Source organism: Equus caballus, chromosome 17, assembly GCF_041296265.1.
Source record: "Equus caballus isolate H_3958 breed thoroughbred chromosome 17, TB-T2T, whole genome shotgun sequence".
In the NCBI taxonomy this organism is placed as follows: Eukaryota; Metazoa; Chordata; class Mammalia; order Perissodactyla; family Equidae; genus Equus; species Equus caballus.
In genome coordinates, this window is record NC_091700.1 from 28,875,487 (window position 1) to 28,897,507 (window position 22,021).

Genomic DNA, 22,021 nt, shown 5'->3' on the forward strand with positions numbered 1-22,021 from the left:
TTTTATTCAAATTAAGGAGGTACCTCATTAGCAAAAATGGTAGCTTGTTATTTTAAACTTTGATTTATTTGAATATGGACAAAATTGGGGTTTTTTATTTGCTTGTTTCCTAAATGTAGCTCATCTTGTATATAAACTATCTTTTTATGTCATGTGCCTTTACTCATCACAGAATTTCCTGCACTGTTTTAAATCAATGAATTCTGACTTGTCATAAGAAGTTTCAGAGGCTAGAAGTATATTAGTTTTTAAAAATGAAATTATTTTTAACCATTGAGTGTTTTCTTTCCTTCAGAGTGTTCACTGGAGAGAAGCTTTGAATATCTTAAAGCTGGTAGTTTCTCGATCTGCCAGCCTAGTGTTGCCATCCTACCAGCACAGCGACCTCTCAAAGATAGAAATACATCGAGTGTGGACGAGTGCTTCCAAGGAATTACCTGGAAAAACGCTGGACTTTCACTTTGATATTTCAGAGGTATGTTAAGTGTTTCTGTAAAGTTTAGCATGCATTTGTGGTGGCAAAGGTCAAAACTAGTTGCCTGGTCAAATGGAGACTTATTTTACATTTATTTCACATGAAGTCTTCTAAGGCCTAAATTAGTTTCTGGGGGTTTTTTGGGGGGGTTTTTTTGAGGACGACTGGCCCTGAGCTAACATCTGCCAATCTTCCTCTTTTTGCTGAGGAAGACTGGCCCTGAGCTAACATCCATGCCCATCTTCCTCTACTTTATATGTGGGACGCCTACCACAGCATGGCTTGCCAAGCGGTGCCATGTCCACACCCGGGATCCGAACCAGCAAACCCTGGGCCACTGAAGCGAAACATGTGCACTTAACTGCTATGCCACCAGGCCGGACCCTACTTTCTCTTTTTTAAGAACACATCAAGTGTCATATTCACTGGGGCTCTCAATTGGCAGCTTTAAAAAATAAAAGCTAGCCTCAGTTATACAAAAATGATTTTTAAAAAACTTTAAATGGAATGATCTTAAGCATTTCAAACCATGACCTTCACTCATTCTTTATTTGACAACCGTCATGTCCTGTATTTATATCCACAACCCTGTTTCCTGAACTGCAGCCAGACCGGCAAGTGGCTGAGATTTACAGGAATAAGGAATCCGCCTTTATGGTTGCTTCCCTAAGCCACACTGCTTTTTAAACCATTAAACTTATCTAAATTCTTGCCGTGAGGGAGAGGGAAGTGCAGAGGGAAGGGACTGGTGAACCAAGCTAAGGACTCAGGAAGAGAAGAGAGGGCAGAAAGCAGTCAGATTTACCTGCTGGTCCGTGCACAAACGTTTGAGAGGCCTGTACTTAACTATTTTAGTCTAAGATGTAAAAATACTTTGCTTTCCTGTCTCTCTCACCCCACGACCCATAAGCCTCCCAAAGCAGAAACTGCACTCTGTCCATCTTGTCACCAGGGTCTGGGACAGTGTCTGCTGCATGATTGGTATTTAATAAATATTGTTCCACATGCTGAATGAATAAATTCACTAAAGGAATAAACTGGATCTATTTATATGGAACTTACTCACTTTCTTAAGTAGGGTGTAGCCAGGCTGGGTTTTTTCACACGATGGTCTCATTGACCTTTTATCTTTTCAGTATTCAGGATGGGATTCTGTTTTGCTGCCACTGTGATACCTGCATCTATATTTAGTATATATATGATATTAAGGTATCAATTCAGTCCTTTTCCATTTTTAACATTTTTTTTACATTGCTGGGGGGAGAAGCTAATTTTACTCTTTGACTTAAGGTTATTCTGTTCCAAAGGGGTACAGAAGACAGGCAGCCAGTCAGCTGCACACCCTAAAGACCCACAATGATGGTCCAGAAAGATGGGCCTTAAGAGCCAGGTAGAGAATTACCAGCTGGTTTCTACCGCCTCCAAGTGTAGGCCCATGAACGGGTTTCTGCAGAGGAGACCTCCTTGGGGCTAAAGTTTGGGAGGTGATGTCCCCACACTCCAGCCCCCACACTCCTGGACTCTCAGGAAGTAAAATTTCCAAAATGCTGCCCAAGCACCCGGCCCTAACCTCAGTCATTTAAATAACTGAAAAGATGTAAATAGTTTAAATAAGTTTTTAAATAATTGAGAGTATCTAAAGATTGGTGAGTAAAGGAAGAGAGGAATGAATTTTGGTTTCCTGTTATAAGAAATTCTTTTAGTGGCCGGCCCCGTGGCTGAATGGCTAAGTTCTCGCACTCCGCTGCAGCGGCCCAGGGTTCGGATCCTGGGTGCAGACATGGCACCGCTCATCAGGCCACACTGAAGTGGCGTCCCACATCCCACAACTAGAAGGACCTGCAACTAAGATATACAACTATGTACGGGGGGATTTGGGGAGATAAAGCAGAAAAAAAAAAAAGATTGGCAACAGTTGTTAGCTCAGGTGCCAATCATTAAAAAAAAAAATTCTTTTAAGCTTACACATCTGAAAACTGACTATTTGCTTTCCTAAATGTTTCGCTTCTAATCTTTATCAGTGCTTTCTAAAGTATCTTTAAGAACAAGCAATTGGATTTGTTTCCAGCTGCTAAAGAGGGTGGGAAAATGTTGAAGACGCAAAATGATGTAGAATGTATATTTGAACATCAGGAAAATGAGCCTACTTGTAACACTGAACTTCCCTAATCTAATTTTTAATCAGGTAAGCAGTTCTTGGCTGCTGCTGGGTAGAGTGATCCCATATACCACAGAATGAGATAAAAGAACCTGTGCTTTTGTATTCTTTTTTCTCAAGACACCAATCATCGGGAGGCGATATGACGAACTGCAGAACTCTTCTGGGCGTGATGGGAAGCCCAGGGCTATGGCCGTCACCCGGAGCACGTCCTCTACCTCATCAGGCTCCAACTCCAATGTCCTTGTTCCTGTAAGCTGGAAAAGGCCCCAGTATTCTCAGGTATAGAATCCTAGACTCCCAGGATTGGAAGGAAGCTTAAGCGACCTGCTGAGCCCAACTGCCCATGTAATATGAGATTCTCCCATTCACCATCCCAACGTTGCCCATCTGGGCATCAACGCTTCAATGGTGAGGTTCTCACGACATTCCAAGGGAATCCATTTTATCTTTGAACAGCTCATTACATTGAGTTGAAGTCTGATACTTTTTTGCTTCTACCCATTGGTCCTAATTCTCTTAAGGCTCAGAAAGTGAAATCTGATCTTTCACATGGCAGCCCTTCAAACATTCAAAGAAACCCTACCCCTCTGCCACTCACCCAAACAAGTCCTTTTTTCTCCAAATAATATATCATTAGTTCTCCCAAACAATTCTATATGATAGAGCTGTATACTCAATACCCATTCTGGCTCCTGAGCAGGCACTGTAGCCATGGTCTCCATCCAGTCTCAGCCCTACAGAGCAGAGTGGGCTGCCAGATTTCTCTGTAGTTCTGTTATCACAGCTTAAGACTGTACTGTGGATGGGTGACTGCATCACAGTATTGATGTCATTGGACTTATTGCCAAGTAAAATCCCTGCATTATTCAGGGCTCTTTTGGTGACATATGACAGAAGCCCAGTGAAAAATTACCTTAAATGGAAAAGGAATTTATTAATTCATATATCTTGGCTTCAGGCATGGCTGGATTCTAGTACACAAAATCAGGAACTGGATCCTTAGACTCCCTCTCTCCTTCTCACCGTCCCCACGTTCCCTTCCCAAAGTCTGGGCCCTTCTTTCCTCTCTGCTGACTTCATTCTCAGGCAGATTCTTCCCATGTGAGGCACCACTGACCCCTGGCAGCTCCAGATTTACATGGTCTTTGCCTCTGATGATTTCAGGACAGAGGCCTCCCCTCCCCAACGTCCATAGCGATTCTAGAAAAAGGACTCTTGCAGCATGTGCAAGGGAGGGAAAGCCCCACTTAGAGGGAGAGGAGCTGTTCCCAAGATAAGAGGGACTGCATTACTGGAAGGCAGCAAAGTAGGTGCTGAGCAGGGAAAAGCACTTTGTGTGCACGCCCAGCAGGACTCCCCTTCACTCTGAAAGGTGAGGGAAGCGGAAGGTATAGCACAGTGCCTGCTGGAGCATAGCTGCTTCTCAGTGAGCCTTCATTGCCTACTGTACTTTCTTGGGGATTTGGAAAAGAGAAGAAAAATATACAGCCCAACTCCATGTTCCTCTCTATTGATTCCTTCCCAGAATTGTAAATTGCCTGCGAAAACTTAGAGAAATAGTTCAGCAAATCTCTTGCCATCCTTCAACATGAAAGTCCTCCTTTGACTTTGAAAAGTCACCGTATTCAGTGTCCCTTCTATAATTTGGAAAGAAGGATGCAGTGAATTCAGTTCCACTAAGAAGGAAAATCTATGAGTGATATTGGCCTCCTAGCAGTCTCCACACTAACTGAAATCAGATTAAAAAGGAGAAATCATTTTAAAGAGATTAGGAAGATTGCCTTAAGAGCAATTCTGAAGTACATTACCATTTTTTAGGCTCTAGTTACTCTGCCTTTTCATTCTCAACTCACCAAGTATTCTGAGACCTGGTTTATCAACGTCACTAGAAAATGTGATGGTTTATAGAAGAATCTCCATGCTTAAGGGGCTGAAAAATAAGGCTCATGAAGAAAAGCAAAAGGAATTGAATCTATTTAAGTGTAGGAAGAATAAATTGAGAAAGATTTAATATGGCTTGGAAATAATTCAAGTTTTTACTTCTGCAGAAAGTATTCTCCCATTTGAGGAAAACAGATTTGTACCGTAACATAATAGATAGAATGTAGGTGTAAGGAAAAGCCCTGCTGATGCTGAACGTTGTAGCATAAAAGAAAAGAATATCAAGGGGAGTAATGAATATCTGATGAAGACCCTAGAAATTGATTTTCAGCCCCCTCCCTTGGGAAAACCTGGATCAGCACCATCCGGTATAAACACAATGTGAGCCTCACTTTAAATTTTCTAATAGTCACCTTTAAAAAAATAGTAAAAAGAAACAGATAAAATTAATTTCAATAACATTTTAGTTAATGTAATATGTCTAAAATATTATTATTTCAACATATAGTCAATATTTTACAATTATTCATGAGATGTTTTACATTCTTTTTTCAAACCAAGTCTTTGTGTATTTTATATCTTGGTTCTCATGGCCACATTTCAAGTGCGATTGCCCTGTGTGGCTAATGACCATGGTATTAGAGCAGATTTGATCACAGGACCCCATGATTAAAACCTGCCTGTGTGTTTCTTTTCCAGAAGAGGACAAAAGAGAAGTTGGTGCATGTCCTTTCTCTGTGTGGCCAAGAAGTAGGATTAAGCAAAAATCCATCAGTAAGTTCTGTCTCATATCATATTTATTTTGGTTCTTTTTTACCTTTGATCATATAGTTTAGAGGATTCAACTATGAATGACAAGTGTGATATCCACCATCTAGATCAAACCCCTAGATTATCTCTCTCCACACCATGATTTTTAATCTCACTTAGTTCAAAAACAATGAAAAACTTTGTTGGCTATTTGCTCCAGTTTGCCTGTAAATACATACTCAGTTATTTTCATTTTTTAAAATTTCTTGGATTTTTTTATAAATATGCCCAGACTTCCTTAAAATATATATATGTGACTATCTCCTGCACCACTATATATGCTATACATTCCCTTTGGGTATAATTTTACTCTCTATACACACATCATCAATAACAGTGATGTCATTATTTTACATATGTACAATAAAGATGAAAATAATGATATATTATGGTTTTTTTTCTCATATAAACTTCCACTGATGTTACAGTTTTTCAAAAATTCCACTGAGTTTTGGAATAAATGAATAATTGAAGTATTAGAAGTTAGCTTCTGAATCGTTTAGAAAATTTAGAAAATTCAGATCGTGTGTGTGAGTATATTACAGCAAAAGCAATAAAAATCTCAGGGTCTGGTTTCACCAGGTATTTTTATTTCATCTGTATCACAGCATCTTTATTATTAACAAGAAAAGAAATAGCAAACTAAATAATTTCCCAAATAAAGTAAGAATTAGCAAACAATTTCCCTGTGGAGCTGTTTTTAAAATCCCAAAATGTATCTACTAATGCAGTTCATGAGCATGTGAAATACTAGAGGCTCATAAATACTTGCTAAACTGCAAATTAATACTTCTTGTCACCTGGGAATGCGCCCGAGCCAGCCATCAGCTAAGCTTGTCTCCACTGAAGTCAGCTTTTTACTGTTATTGATCAGTGGGTTTGCTGCTGCTCCTGTGACATTATTTAGAGCAGAGGGAACAGGGGCTGGACGAGGTGATAGTGGCAGGGGCAGACAGAGCCTCACAGCCCACAAGGGAGAGAAACAAGGGCTGTTTCTTAACTGCCATTGTGTTGGGCACTTTCTCCTTCAGATCTAAACTGCCTGTTTCCATGCTGAAATTCTAGCTAGAAATGTTCACCTGGAGTATGCCACAAATGAAAAACAGCACTAACTAGGCTAGGGAGGCTTCAACCGAAGAAACAGGAATTTGGTCTCATCTCTCACCAACTAGTTGACTGGCCTTCAATGCTATTTGCCTCATATACCCATTTGCAATCCCTGTGCAAACTGTGTGTCATGTACCATTTTATGGGAACATAGAGCAAATCATATAACTGTTCTCAAACACTGAAGAAAAAGAGTACACTTAAAATCCATTCAGTCTTTTTACTTTTGAGACTCATTTGTTATATTTAAATTCTTATAAATGATTGGCCTACTTTTCAAGGAAGACTAGACGTTATAATAGTTAAATAAAAAATACCGTTCACTTTATTTAATACCACTGTATGTTCAGGACAGGCTAGATAGCAAAACATTTAGGTTCATTTGCAGTTTATTCCTTCTAAAAAGTTCTATTAAAATGGCCCAGTGAAAAGAACCTAAACACAGAAGTTAATTTTAAAATATTAACATACTAAAGATTTTAATAGAAAAAAGTTTTGTTTAAGTCAATAAGACAGGAATTTAAGTATAAGTGATGAACATGGCTGCTCAGCTACTCTTCTGTAATTCAAATAGGCAATACTGAACTTTTTGGCTTCTGTTTCTTATTCCTTACCAGTTCCTGGTTTATCTCTAAAAGGGTTAAATCCTTTGCTCTCACAGTTCCTTCTATAATAACATATCTTGCTATCAGTAATCCTTAAAATATTATGTGATAATATGTATGTGACATGGATGTGTGTGTGAATGTGCACAATTTCTAACCTTAAGCAGTTCACAAACAGTGGAAAATTTCTTGGCTGCTCTAGTTTGCCTGTGAACACATGCTCAGTTTGTCTGTCACACACACACACACACACACACACACACACACACAGGTAGGATCCAGTCTTCATCCATTAAGAAGCAGCAATTTGACTCTTGAACATTTTCCTAGTACGTAACTTGCATCTTTGCAACGAGTTTAATCTGAAGGCACCTGTCCAACATAAATAATAAAAGAACATTCTAAAAATACCCACTTAAGGAATTAGGTGTGTACTGGAAATATAGTGCTATGAAGAACCAATTACAGTTTTTCATAGCACAAACAACCAAAGGGAGAACGCTTTCTCAGGAGAGGACTCTCGACTCGTAGGTGATTTTTTCATCGTGTGGGGATGTGGATCTGCTTGAGCACCAGACAAGCTTGGTGTCCTCTGAGGACGGCGCCCGAGAGCAGGAGAACATGGATGACACGAACAGTGAGCAGCAGTTCAGAGTCTTTAGAGACTTTGATTTCCTAGACGTGGAGCTGGAGGATGGAGAGGTACAGTATATTCTCTGTAAAAATAATCCATTCAGCCTTTTCCTTGACTAACGAAACCGTTTCTTTTTTACCTGCTAAATGAGTTTTTATAACAGAGTCTTTAATTGGACAGCTGTGAACTTTGTTTTGAATCAACTTATTCAAAGTACAGCAGCTCAACTTTGGCAAAAGTTTACCACGCCCTTCCTGTCTGAGCCCACGGCAAAGGCTGCCAAGTTATTTCTAAATGGCAAAGAGCTGACTTTTAATGACCACACAAAGACTGTGTGTATGTAGTCCAAAGGTGAACTTTAAAAAAAAAATCACAAAAACATTCATTTTCTCAGCCTGTTCACTGGTGTCTGGGTAAAACATGCTAAGTAGTTAATTATCTTAAATGTGAAATTGCTCTAATACGTTACTTTAAAGCTTGCCTGCTAGAACATGAGATGGGAGCTCGAGGGCTCCAGCACCTTTGTGCTGTTTGATGAAATCATTAAAACTTGAAACAAGATAAAACGCACATGAGAGCTCTTGGCGCTGCTTTCGGAGCGCACAGCTAGTGTTCCCGACACCTGGAGCTGCTGAATTCGAGTCTCAACGGGCAAATGCAGATTCATTTATTTGAATGACAATTATGGTAATAAGATGCTTTCAGTTGTGAATCCTGTTTTTGAAAACTGGGAGTGGAAGGAGGAGCATCACCTCATCACTCTCATCTCAATAGCTTAGGGCCATGTTCCAGCTGAGAGGGAGTCTTCTGCCTCCTGGGACGAAAACTAAATTCACAAGAGTGAGATTGGCATACGTAAAAATGCCTGCTATGGAGCCGGCTCATGGTGTCGCTCAACATACCTTAGCTCACATTTAACTAAGTGCACTATATTTCCCAGACAAAGAAAGCACTTTCTGCTAGTCTTACAGTTAAAGTGGAGGCCCAGATTCAAAGCTTATCACATCCTGTGACGGGTAGGCACCTCCTAACTTAACTGGAAACTTGTGGGAAATGATGCTTCGAGCAGCTGCTTATCTTCCCTAGAAGGATATGACTGCTCACCAATCCACTTATGTTGAGGTGAGGCCAGGGAGTTGTCCTCTTTGTCCCTCCCTGGCCCACTGACTACCCTGGATGTCTGGGCCAGCAAAGGAAAATCAGGTCCTTAGAATGAAGAATGTTTTCTTCACCAGTTCTTTCCCTGGAAACCAAGTGTAGTAGATCAAGTCCTTAAAGAGTATAAAGGCACTGACTGTACGGCATCTTTAAAATAAGTGTCAACTTTTTACCTTCAGTTGTTCTAGAACTAGTAAAAAGTATTGCAGAGTTTTCTGTTAACCATAATTATTGGTAAAGAAATCCATTGCTAAACGTGGTAAGGATTGTTTAAAAAGTGTAAAGCAAAATACAATTGTTTTGTATACTTTCAAAGTGTCTCTGAGCCAGAGCTATATGGAATATCAGAAGATTAGCTCCCTGATCTGGACAACTGACCTAATCTTTGCTGTTAGGCTACAATTCAAGCTTGGGCACCTGTTCACTTGGAAGTTGAAAGAGGGAGGGAAAAATTGATGAAGGAAGAGAGGCATCATTTTCCAGCCTCAGCCAAAAAAAGTGTTATGTGAAGTGACCTAGCAGGAATGATGTAAAATGGAGGGATTAGACACCATTTCAGAACAACTAACAAATTCAATTTCTATCAAAATAAAGGAGGGAAAATCTGAGATGCTTGTCACTTGAAAATAAATATTATACTAATGTTTTTCAGGGACAATAAATAGTGAATACTACACCTTCCTTCTAGTGTTCTATTGTCCTAGCCACCAAGACAGAGTGAAAATGCTTGGGCTTTGAAGTCAGGCAGGTCCAACTTTGAATTTCAACTCTGTGACTGACCTAGTTATATGACCTTAGGCATGGATGCTATTGCTCTTGGCTTCATCTTTTAAATGTGTATGACAAGACATTTAATGATGAGAGGTAGAATGATGAGAGGACTAAGTAAGATAACCCATGTAAAGCTGCTGGTGTAGTGTCAGGCACATAGTAGGCCTTCTAAATGTTCGTTCCTTTGTACTGTCACTGGTGAGTAATTTCAGTGTCTCCTCAATGAGAAAGGTAAGCATATTTGGCTTCTAGATCAAAACACAATTATCAAAACAAAAAGAAAGACCAGTTGTTTGGTGATGTCCATTCCTTCTCATTAAATGCTATCTGTAAGGGTTTGCCTTTGAACTTTTCAGAAGCTTTATAGGTGCTATTTCTTTGCTATTAATTGCACATCAGCAGTGAACAGATCATAGTCACAAACACTTTTAGCTTTGTGAGCAGGATCAGGTGATGTCACCTTTTTTTTCCAGTTGATGACCCTCATTCATTTTCCCATGACATTTAACAATTTTCTCACAAATAAAAATTTAGGCATTCCAAAAAAAAAGTGTTAAGGAGACCAAAGTTGTCACTGAAGTGGAAAGTTATTTTAGAAATCGTATTTATGATTTGTTACCCCAGCTACGTCATCCACTACTCAGAGGTTTGAAATTTCTGGTGTTTGATACTGATTTTTCTCCTTGGGGTTTGTGTATCTTTACTTTTTTTAAGTTGCATCTACTGAAGTATATATTATTAGTACTATTTGGTGTTGTGTTAGAGCTAAGACAAATACACTTGAGTACCTTTAATATAATCATTTTAAATAGACCTCTTATTTGTTTTTCTGTCCATTCAATTTGCTACCCAGGAACTTCAGGTAAGATGATGCTGTTTTTAATCCAGATACGCTAGTAGATATTTCGCATCACTGCAGATTTATAACAATATAATTGCTTTTTTCTTCCCTTCTAGCGTATGTATGCCTATTTGCGTGCATATTTACATTGAAGTGTGTGTGATAGAAGAAGTATTTTTCTTGGTTGCTCTACTATGGAAATATTTTCTGAGGCATAAATACAAGACAGTTTTAAAATCTTTATATGCTTAGTTCTGAAAGTTGCATGATTATATCTCGTGAAAGAAACTGAGTTTTTAAATATGATCCAGGGAAATCGTGTAATTTCTGATTAGGCAGTGCATAGCTGGATTGGTTTTGTTGTTCAATTCTTTTATTAAAAGTGAACTCAACAAGCTGCATCTAACAATATTCCACATACACTTCCAGTTGAATCCCTTTATTTTCCAGGAATTAGGAGCTATCTTTGTATGGTGCCTGTATAAAGTTTCATTCAAATGGGGGTCCTTCTGCAAGTAAAAGAGGGTGCTGATGGTAATTACATCCAGACAACAGGCATAAACCAGGATCATCTGGGCAAACTGACCTACAATCACACTGTAGCTATGTCATATCAGACTTGATCCAAGTAGGTACATTTGGGGGAAAATATTTTAACCACAGAGCACCCAAGTTCCTTCAGCAATAATTCTTATTTGACAGAGTTCCAATATGAAAAAAATTATTTCAGAGAAGATCATTTCCAACATTTCTAGAATGTTCAATCATTAATACTTTCTCATCTCAGTATAAATCCTGAGTGGTTATTTAAGTTTGATAACTGACATACGCAAATTGTCCATTGGGAATAGTTAGCCATCTTCTAAATTTTCTCACACATAGAAAATTTGACATAATCAGTAAAACACCATTTTGACCTTTGACCTTGTAGGTAACATAAAATGTAAATCTGACATTTGGGTGTGGGGAAGATGGAGGATGGCTCTCCCAGTAAGGATATTCCTGTGCCATGCTGAGAAGGCCTGGGTGACTTCTAATCATCAAGGACTTTAACTTAGGCTAGACTACAGCACTGTGCCATCTCAGCCCATCAGCCACCACCAGGGAAACAATTTCAACACCTTTGCCTCTAATCAGTCATTGCATCCTCTAGCAAGACATCCAGATATCTTTCCTGCAAGAACAGCTTTCCCTGACTCCAGGTTCTCATACCTGATTAATTCAAGTCTTCACCAGAGTTGCTACCAAGTCAATAGTAACAGCCCTCTATGCCCAGTGTGGCATTCTCTGGCCCTGGATGTCTATGTTTCTCCGCAAGCTCATGGTTCAGCGTTAGTTTCAGTGTGGAAGACTTTCAGAATTGTCGCTTAAGGGAGTTTATCCAATCCTTCCATTGATTTGGTGCAAGAGAATCAGTTTTGTAAACTGATGTTTTATATGTATCTTTGTATATTTCTCCCAGTTATTTTCACATTCTTCTTTTTACTCTGTGTTCTTGTTTTTACATTTTTTTAAATTTCTTCACACATGACATTTTCTTCTTCTTCCAAGGACTCTTGCCTCTTCCACATTTTTTCAATTTTTTTACTGCCATAGCTGTTTTAAAATCTCAGCATATGGAGCTGGCCCAGTGGCACAGCAGTTAAGTTCACACATTCACTTCGGCAGCCTGGGGTTTGCCAGTTCAGATCCTGTGTGTGGACATGGCACCGTTTGGCAAGCCATGCTGTGGCAGGCGTCCCACATGTAAAGTAGAGGAAGATGGGCCCAGATGTTAGCTCAGGGCCAGTCTTCCTCGGCAAAAAAAAAAAAAAAAAAAAGGAGAGGAGCATGGGTAGCAGATGTTAGCTCAGGGCTAATCTTCCTCAAAAAGAAAAAAAATGAACTTATAAAATCTCAGCACAAAAATTAGCCTTTTCCATCAAGAAAGATATTACTTGATGGTAATTTATCATAGCAGATACAAATAAAAAGTACAGATACAGACAAAACAACAGATACAGCTACAGAATGAAAATCATATTCTGAGTCTGCTTTCTCTTTATAATCAAACATGCCTAAAAACAATCATAAACATCATAAATGTGGATGAATAATAATAACAATTTCTATATCATATCCAGAATGTGGTTAGCATTCTTACCTGTTGCATTCTACCATGAATAGCCAAAACAGACTTTGGCAAAGTTAAGCATCTATTATATGAGAGATCTGAGAATGACAGTTTTGTTTCATTAGAAGCCAGAAGAAATAGACTCTTAAACCAGAGGAAAATTAATAAATTTAATGCTCACTAATTTTAACAGTAATTTGCATCTCTCATATTATATTATTATGCTATTAACTGAACTGTCATCAGAAAAAGTTATTTTATTTCAATGAACCATCAGACAGTGTTTCAAATGTCTAATAAATGAAAGTATTCTATGCTAGATTTTATTCAGATTACCTATTTGTTTAGCTTAAAATTTGTTTACCAGTGGGCTGGGTAATATTTCCCTTGCTTTATTCCTATCTTAATAGAGAGAAAAATAAAACTCAAATTCATTTTTAGAAAAAAATTTATGTTGGTCGGATAAACTCATTTAATATCAGATGGTGTATAGAGAAAATCTGAGATGCAACTAAAAGCTTTCTTTAACACTTATATTGCCACTTAGCCCAGTTCTCAGTAAATTAAAATGTTCCTGCCAGGAATAGTGCTTGGTACCAAGTCAATCATTTCAGGTCCAGGAAAGTAACTATTTTCTACGCTGGGACAGTAATTTAAAGATGAGCCTAAAGCAAAAGTTAAGCCGTGCTGCTCTGGCCTCTGCATAGTGCATGATCCGGCAGGCCTTGCCCAGCTGCTCTCTGATGGTCTTTAACTCTGCATTTTATCTGTGGAAACCGCTGTGGCAGAAACAGGCTGGAATGTTTACCTAATGCTCTTCTACTTAATACCCAGAGGATGTGGAATGTGCTACAAGCATAGCTCCTACTTTTTTTCTCCTTCTGAGAACAGTACTAAACAAGGGGGGAGCGGGGACCTCTTCTGAAGTGGTTTTAATATTAATGATCTCTTGCTTACGGATTTTTGGAAACCCAGATCATTTATATAGTTTACCAAAATCAACTTTTAAAAAACAAAATATGACCCACCATGCCAAAGAAAAGTGTGTAATCACTTCGACCTATGATTTAATATGCATTTAAGTGAAAATAGTATGCTTTTACTACTTTTCACATCATATAAACAAAATGTTTGGTACCAAAGCACATGAGGGCTTGAGAGTTTATATTGAAAATATTTATTTCTAAGCTATGACTAATTGAATGTGTGAAGGTGTAAGTGCAGGAAGATTTGGGCATTAAAAAAACAGCTGATGGTGTGATTTCAGGGTGAGAGTATGGACAATTTCAACTGGGGAGTGCGCAGGCGTTCTCTGGATAGTCTGGACAAGTGCGATATGCAGCTTCTGGAGGAGCGCCAGCTTTCAGGAAGTTCTCCCAGCCTCAATAAAATGAACCATGAGGATTCCGATGAATCCTCCGAAGAGGAAGACCTCACAGCCAGCCAGATCCTGGAGCACTCTGACCTAGTAAGTAGGAACTTGCTCTCTGTAGGAATTGGGAGACTTATTTTTGTAATTAAAGCAGTCATGCAGTTTCCAGTTGCAGCTAAAGAAACTTTCCACAGCTGCTAAACTCAAATCTGAAGTGTCAGGTGGTGTCTAACTTATTCTAACTGGCCTCTTCTCTGTAGGTTGCAAATGGAAACAAATGCTGGGGATTTGTTATGAGCCCTGAGTGCCATCAAATCTGTTAAGGCCTAGATTTTCCCCAAATAACTTCCTCAGAAATCCAAAGTTTTAGGAACTATAACAGACAATTTTGATGTGGTTTTCTGAAAATATGGGTATTCGTGTTGTAGAATGCTGTGCTGTAATACCAGATTGCCAGCTGCTATGTTTAAGTTCTATTAACAGTGAAATATGTACCTTAAACGCTACCTGTCGACCAACAACTAGCTCATACAATGGTTTGTACTCTTATGTAAAGAATAAATAGCGCTTTTTTTTCGGGGCTGGCCCCGTGGCTGTGTGGTTAAGTTCTTGCACTCCACTTTGGCAGCCCAGGGTTTAGCCGGTTCAGATCCTGGGCGCAGACATGGCACCGCTCGTCAGGCCATGCTGAGGAAGTGTCCCACATGCCACAACTAGAAGGATCCACAACTTAAAATATACCACTATGTACCGGGGGACTTTGGGGAGAAGAAGAAGAAGAAAAAAAAGAAGATTGGCAATATATGTTAGCTCAGGTGCCAATCTTTAAAAAAAAAAGAATAAATAGAGCTTTTAAAGAAACTTCATGCTATGTTTTATCTCCTTTGCTTTCTCAACAGATCATGACTCTCTCCCCTTCTGAGGAGACTAACCCCATGGAATCGCTCACTGCAGCCTGCGACATGACCCCTGCTGATCCTCATTCCTTTAACACCAGAATGGCTAGCTTTGACTCTGCTTTGCCTGATATGAATAATCTTCAGATTTCTGAGGGTTCAAAGGTAAAGAGATTTTGGCAATTATGATCACAGTTTTCCTCAAGAAAAAGTACTTCCAATTTTCTGAGAAATCTTAGGGGATTTATAAGTGGAGGGACTATCTTTGTCTTTTTCTTTCTTACTTTTTTGAAATAATGGAGTTTGTGCACCCGAGCCTGTGTTTTGAAGTTGTTTTATCCTCACAAACTTCAGCAGCCATCTTCTTGTTGGTTGAAAGAAATTTGATTTGAGGTACTTTTTAAATGAACCATTTTGCATTTTCCATACAGCATGAACACTGCTGATTAATGGTAAAACAAATTGGTGTATTCTGAGATCGCTGTGACTGGGAAACTACTGTTCTTTGTCCTGACTTTTATAAAACAATATGCTAAGTGAGGTGTGGGTGTGTGCATGTATCTGGGGAAATTTTTTCCTATGTAGGAATCAATTATACAATTTGTGCATTGATTCGATTCTCGCCTTTTAGCATACTATTGAAATTTTCAGTGTCAATCAGCATGTTATGCCAGATTTGCACAGAACTGTCCTAGCCAGACTGAGGAGAAAAATAAGTAATGGATACAATTTTCTTTTTCTTTTTTTTAAAGATTGGCACCTGAGCTAACAACTGTTGCCAATCTTCTCGTTTTTTTTCTTCTCCCCAAAGCCTCCCAGTACATAGTTGTATATTCTAGTTGTGAGTGCCTCTGGTTGTGCAATTTTCTTATTTAAAAGGTAAGCTTAAAAAAAAAATCTAACAATACATATTTCACTTGAAGTTTATTTTAACAAAATTTCCATAAATACCCTATCTATTAAACTATTCACTCCTGCACTGTGTTCACTTATATGCCCACATATATGCCCATCGGTATAGAATTTTATTTTCTTATATTAGAAATTCCCAAATAACCTACTGCAGTTAGGATAAAGTTTTGTCTATGCTGAGTTTGGTTATGATAGTGTTAGCTTGAAAGGGAAAATAAAATAGAAAAAAATGTGTAAAATATTCTGATACTTCTTCTAATGGAAAAAAATACACTACTACCTATTCTGTATTCTTTTACAGTGCACTGACAACAGGTCTGAGCTCTAGGCAAATCTGTGGACTTTAAACCAAGAGCAACCAATCAAATTGCAATCACCTAAAAAGCTTGAAGCTTAAAGAACATTTCTAAGATTGCCCCATTGCAAAGGAAGTCTGATCAGGATTCTTAAGAATTATCAGAGTCCTTTTTTAGCCCAAAAAGGTCCAGAGAGGAACCTCATCTGAGATTAAGATGCCAGAATCCTAAGATTAAGAAATTAAATTTCATGGAAAGGACATCACAAAATAAATGTGAAGTCATTAGCATTTGATCCTTCTCAGAATAGTCATTTTCTCAATTGTTCTATTTTCAATGCTAAATTATACAGATTTCTCGTAGAAAGCATTGCCTAAGTAGTAATATTTTTGTGGACTCACACAGAAATCATCTAATTCTATCAAGGAAAGATTGAGTCTAATTTCTGAAAAGCTATTTCTGTTTTTCACATGAGCTGGGTTTCTGCAAAGTTTGATATATTCGTGATGTTAGAAAGAGAAAATGAAAGATATTTTTCTAAGAACTCAGCCCTCCCCTAACAGATGACATTTATGTACACTAATAACCCAGACCAGTCGTCAGTGGCCAGTCTCATTGTACCACTGTAGTTTTAAAAAGCAGGAAGAAGCAGATACGGATAAGTCTCTGAAATTCAGTATTTACAAGCAATCCTTTAAAGATGTGAGATATCCTGTTCCCCTGACATAAGTTTAAACATTCCTGTTAATTTCCTTATTAATCCTTGATTCAAAATACTACTAACTGAGTGGCCAGATGTCAACCCATGATAACACTCTAATTCATATATATTTCTATTTTGCCTTGATTTTGTTTTTGTTTTAAGAAAATGACTCACTGAAACAAGTATGTGTAGTTTCTTCCTCTCCTCTTCTGGTCTGTAATCCAGCTGCCTTCCTTCCTCTCATAAAGAACAATCAGTTCTCCAGCTGATTTTCCCCTGGCCCAAGTTCAAGCCCAGCCTCTTTTTCCATTTTACTCACTATGTCTCTTTCCTGCCCCTCACTGATCCCAGATCTGCTGCCCCAGAGCCCTTTCGTTTCACTGCTTCTTCTACATTTTATAGCAACGTGAGAGCAGCCTCTCATATCTGTTATCTTTAAAGGATATTCCCAAGTGTAAAACATATGTGTAAGTGCATCTTAGAGGATTTTCAGTATGGAAAGGCCTATCAACATGGTAGACATAGGAGATAACTATGGATCATTCAAGCACACTGCAGATATTTCTTGAGCATCTACTATGCCAGTCACTGATGATTCTAAATTCTAGTTTCCATAGCTAAGGGATTCTATATAACTATATTCTCTTCAATATAGAATCTGGACAGGCTTGATTTAGAAGGCCGGGGTTGTACAATGGAGAAAGTCTGAATCCAGAGGTGGTGTGTTTCTAGTCCCAGGTCCAGCTCTGATTATCTCCTTGATATCCCTTTCCCACGTGGAGCATCCATTTCCTCGTGTATAAAATGGAAGGTTAGACCAGGTGGTCTCAATGGTCCTTTCCAAGTTTAGCACTTATATCCCATAAGCGTGGATCAAATATGGTAATCTATTGAGAGCCTCTTTGGGAACTATTGTGCAAAGATTGAAAAGAAGATAAAGAATGAACAGTACTTCAGAGAATTCCTGAGTCCAGTGATAGAAACTGACTATATTGTAGCTAGAAAACAAATACCTTCAATTTCTATCACTCTCACGATTTGTCTATTTGTCCTTTAGTTGAACAGATTTCCCTCTATATATTCTCACATATTGGGGGGATTCTTTCCTCTTTTTATTCTTCCAGGCTGAAGCTGCCCAGGAAGAGGAGGACACCACCGTGCATGAGGATGATCTTTCTAGTTCCATCAATGAACTCCCAGCAACTTTCGAATGCAGTGATAGCTTTAGCTTGGATATGACTGAGGCAGAAGAAAAAGGCAATCGAGCACTGGACCAGTTTACTCTTGCAAGGTAAAGGAGCCCTTGGTGGAAATGAGTGGTGCGAACGTATATGGCACACTGTATCGCGTTCACTCTAACTCAAGTTATATGTCACACTTGCACTGTTGGAAGGGGACTTCCTAATGAAGGCATCCAAACTGACATGTAGCTCCGAGGGCTCTCAGTAGGTTGGGATCATCCAACCCCAGCATAGGGCCTTACATGGAACCCAAAAGGGTACTCACGTAGGAACTCATAAAGCCATAGAGTAAGATAAAAGCCAAAGAGGGGGCTGGGGACATGGTCCAGGACTTGTAAGCTTTGAAGATAAGCAAGATTGGCAAGGCTTGGAAATGAGGAGTTCTTTTTATTTTGAGTTAAAAGACCAGAACAAGAAGTTCTTTATAAACTAAATACCTACTCTTTCTTAAGTGGTGGCTTTCAGCCTATTGGCTGATATTTCTGAGACTAGTGAGACATAGTTAGAGAATACGAACAGGAAAAAATATAAAAAGGAATAGATAAAAGCACTCATGCAGCATCTAGAATAAATCATAAGTAATAATGCTACAGATTTACTACAGGAGGAGAAAGTCAGAATCCTAAAATCACTCTTCTGAAGGCTGAAAATAAGAACTAAGTAAAAGCTCCTGATAAGGCTAGATAGACAAAGGCCTTCTGTTATGGGGACCAGCATCCATCCATCAAAGAAACAGCTTCAGGTAATCCCCAGAGAAGAACTTGACTTTTCACTTTTTGTTCATTCTCTCTCCTTTCCTCCTTCCGCTCTCTCTCACCCTGCATTTCTCTTCTTTCATTTCCTTTCCTCCCTCCACCTTTTTCTTCTGGGCATTTATGCACATGCACTCATTTATACTCTCCCTCCACAAAGGAAGAGTTAAAAGACTGAAAATTTATGTTATAATTTTTCATATTGAAAAATGAAAGTGTGAAAGCATAGAAACTAATACTGTGTCTGAGGAATGGCCAGTGAGGAAAGTAAGAGACAACTGCTGAAGGCTGAGAGGTACCGAGTCTCTATAAAGGAAATCAGAATTGGAGGAATCGCAGAAATTCAAGAGGTGAAATTTTGATTCTATTTTGATTTGGATTCTATTTTCTAGAATCAAAAAAGAATCCCAGAGACCTCTGAATGAAAGCCAAGCTCCCTAAGCAAGCTCCAAGGGAGGAGTGGGCAGAACGGGCCACCTGAGGAGGCTGACTCAGGGTTAGAACCTTACAACCCGGTAAAGGACGAGAAGGACATCACTTCTTGACAGAGTCCTTTTCATTTTTTCCAGCTTTGGAGAAGGTGACAGGGGAGTCTCTCCCCCTCCCTCGCCCTTCTTCTCGGCCATCCTCGCTGCATTTCAGCCCACGGCCTGTGACGATGCCGAGGAAGCCTGGCGCAGCCACATCAACCAGCTCATGTGCGACTCAGATGGCTCCTGTGCTGTGTATACATTTCATGTGTTCTCCTCCTTGTTTAAGGTGCGGTGCTCACTAGAAGCTCAGAGGACTTAGTCTCTTACGGGAGCCAGCTAGCTTCTAATCTAAGAAGGGGTGGTTATTTAGTTCTGGGTTTATACTATTTTCTCCCCCAAACATCCCTCAATGTTCTCTGACTTTATCCTTTCTTCCATTCATCCTTAATCTGTTCAACCTTCTCAAACTGGTACTGTGAAGATGCTGCCCTCAAATGATTTAGGTTGCCATGATGTACTGTTCACTTCTGCCCTTCTGGCCTTAAATGATGTCATCAATCCTACGTGACCATGGCATCAGGACCATTAAGTGGTATCTTCTGCCAGGCCTGTCCTCCATCTCTTCTTTCGTCTTAGACCGCTCTTGTATCTCTTTTTTTAATTTTTTATTTGTGCGTTTCCTGTCCTTGTCTTTTATCTTTCTTCCCCCTGTGAATTCCTTAAACATGCCAGCCGTAGCTATGAAGACTTGCTTACTCCCCTTAGTTGCTTCTGAACAAATGAAACGTCATTCTTTGCTTCTCCTGTGTGAACCACAGCCCCGCTAGTCCACACAGTGTCTTTGTGCAATTTGGAAACAAACATCCCTTCCTCCAGAGGGTTGCAGTACTATATGTGGCCAGCTGAGTGCAGGCTGGATTTCAACCCCTCAGCCAGGCACCTGTGGCATCTTGCATACACAGCTCTATGTAGCGTCACTTGTTACCCCCAAAACACTTAGAACATCTACTGAACTAAAGAGATAGAGGGAGCTCAACTTCTGATCGGTGGTTGAAAGTTTATTTCTATGCCTGTCTGTCTGTTGGTTGTACAGATTCCTGGCAGTTCCTCTATGTGTCTTGCTCTGAACTTTTACTCTCCAAATTTCATCAATTGATCGGCAGGGGTGGGAGGCAGCAAAAGAAGAGAGAACCATGCCTTGTTATGAAGAAACTCTGAAGGTCTTCAAACATCATTGGAGTTAACAGCTCTGTGTGCTGTTTGAAGCAGAAATTGACTGGGAAAATAGCAATGCTGGGATTAATACTCAGCTATGAAGACGAGGTTATAGGGGGATTTACTGACATGGAAACGTGGTTACCATGTAGTTTAAGAGAAAATCAGTTGGGAAAAAACCAGTATGTAGAATACTGCTCCTTTGTTTATTTTTTTAATGCCTAGAAAATAGTGAAGATTATACACTAGCATTTCATTGTAGTTTTCTCCAGGTGATGAGATTATGGGTGTCTTTTATTTTTTTCTTTTTACTTTCTTTCAAGTTCCTATTTTCCTATAATGAAAATGCTTTTCCTTCAGTATTTTTCTAAACTTTACTTTTAATAACTCACAAATCAGCCACTGAAAATACAAGGAAAAAATACAAAGGAACTATGTTGTTCCAACTTTGAAAAGACTCAAATGTTGGAGGAATGAATAGACAGACAAGTTAGAACTCTGTTAAACTTTTGAGAGGTTGAGTTCTCAACAGAGTGTTTCATGAGAGGGACAATAACTTGCTTGGACTGAGGGATGGGGACCTGTAATCACCTTCAAGAAGGGCCATGGCAGAAGGGAAAGGCAGGAAAATCAGGAATTATATAAAAATTGCAAAATGAAAACCTGGGATCATCTGCCTTAAATAATTTCAAATTCAGAAAGCTATACTTTAGTTAATATAGAAGTAAACTCTGTTTTTGAGCCTGGAAGCCCTTCTTATGACCCGTTTTTGGAGAATTATATACCAATAGTAGTAATAGCTACAGTTTCTCACTTTGAGTATAATTTGTGCTGCTCTCTCAAGTTTTTCAATTTACTTTTAGTGAATGAAACATTTTGGAAAGTTGAATGGACAAACTTAAGGTTGTGTCTGGGACTAACTGGGGGCTGGAGAGGCTGTTAGGCTTAAGACAGAAAACAACTGTTTGCTGAAAGATAAGAATTCCAGAAATACACTACCACGTGAGGTAAATTTAATTATTAAGGATTCAGAAGCAATAGTTTATTATTTATATATATAAACTATATAATAGTTTATTATTTATATTGTTCTGAAGTCTATTTTAAAGTAATGATTAATAATACATATTTAAGTTTGGCTGTTGTCACAATTTTTGCTTCTTATAGTTGCTAGACTATTCATGCTCAATTTTATGGTTCTGAGCAATACTTCTCCCTTTGCTAGAATCTCCTCTTGTCCCTCGACCATACCCCCAATTACGTGCAAATCCCTGACTGGATGTCACTTCAGTGAATGAAGCCTCCTTTACTTCCTTCTCCCTTCCTCGGTTCCCTGGGATCCCGAAACATGGTAGTTGGCATCTGTTATGCTTTTCACATTCTATTAGAATTGCTAGTCCAGGTGTTGATCTCCCCTGGAGAGGGCAGGTAATGGTGTCTCACTTGGATTCCCCAGCAGCTGGCACAGTTGCTAACACACAATAGGTGCTCAGTACATGTATGAAGAATGGATGGAAATCTTTCTTTTTCCAATGGAAATCTTAAATGTACAGCTCTGACTTATTGCCAGTGGACCAATTAGGTTGTAACATGAGCTGGGCCCTG

At 39.1% G+C, this 22,021-nt stretch overlaps 2 protein-coding genes across 10 annotated transcripts in view; one reads left to right on the plus strand and one right to left on the minus strand.

Annotated features, from left to right (window-relative positions):
• The window catches only part of FRY (FRY microtubule binding protein), a 404,013-nt gene that overhangs the window by 360,861 nt on the left and 21,131 nt on the right, over positions 1-22,021 (plus strand). For all 8 annotated transcript variants that reach the window (XM_070239478.1, XM_070239480.1, XM_070239479.1 and 5 more), the window contains 8 exons: positions 296-475; positions 2,754-2,915; positions 5,217-5,291; positions 7,571-7,741; positions 13,824-14,024; positions 14,828-14,989; positions 17,860-18,026; positions 19,298-19,487. In XM_070239478.1, the coding sequence (XP_070095579.1) occupies positions 296-475; positions 2,754-2,915; positions 5,217-5,291; positions 7,571-7,741; positions 13,824-14,024; positions 14,828-14,989; positions 17,860-18,026; positions 19,298-19,487 (1,308 nt within the window). The remainder of the gene's footprint in view (positions 1-295; positions 476-2,753; positions 2,916-5,216; positions 5,292-7,570; positions 7,742-13,823; positions 14,025-14,827; positions 14,990-17,859; positions 18,027-19,297; positions 19,488-22,021) is intronic.
• The window catches only part of ZAR1L (zygote arrest 1 like), a 103,959-nt gene that overhangs the window by 47,175 nt on the left and 34,763 nt on the right, over positions 1-22,021 (minus strand). The window lies entirely within an intron of this gene.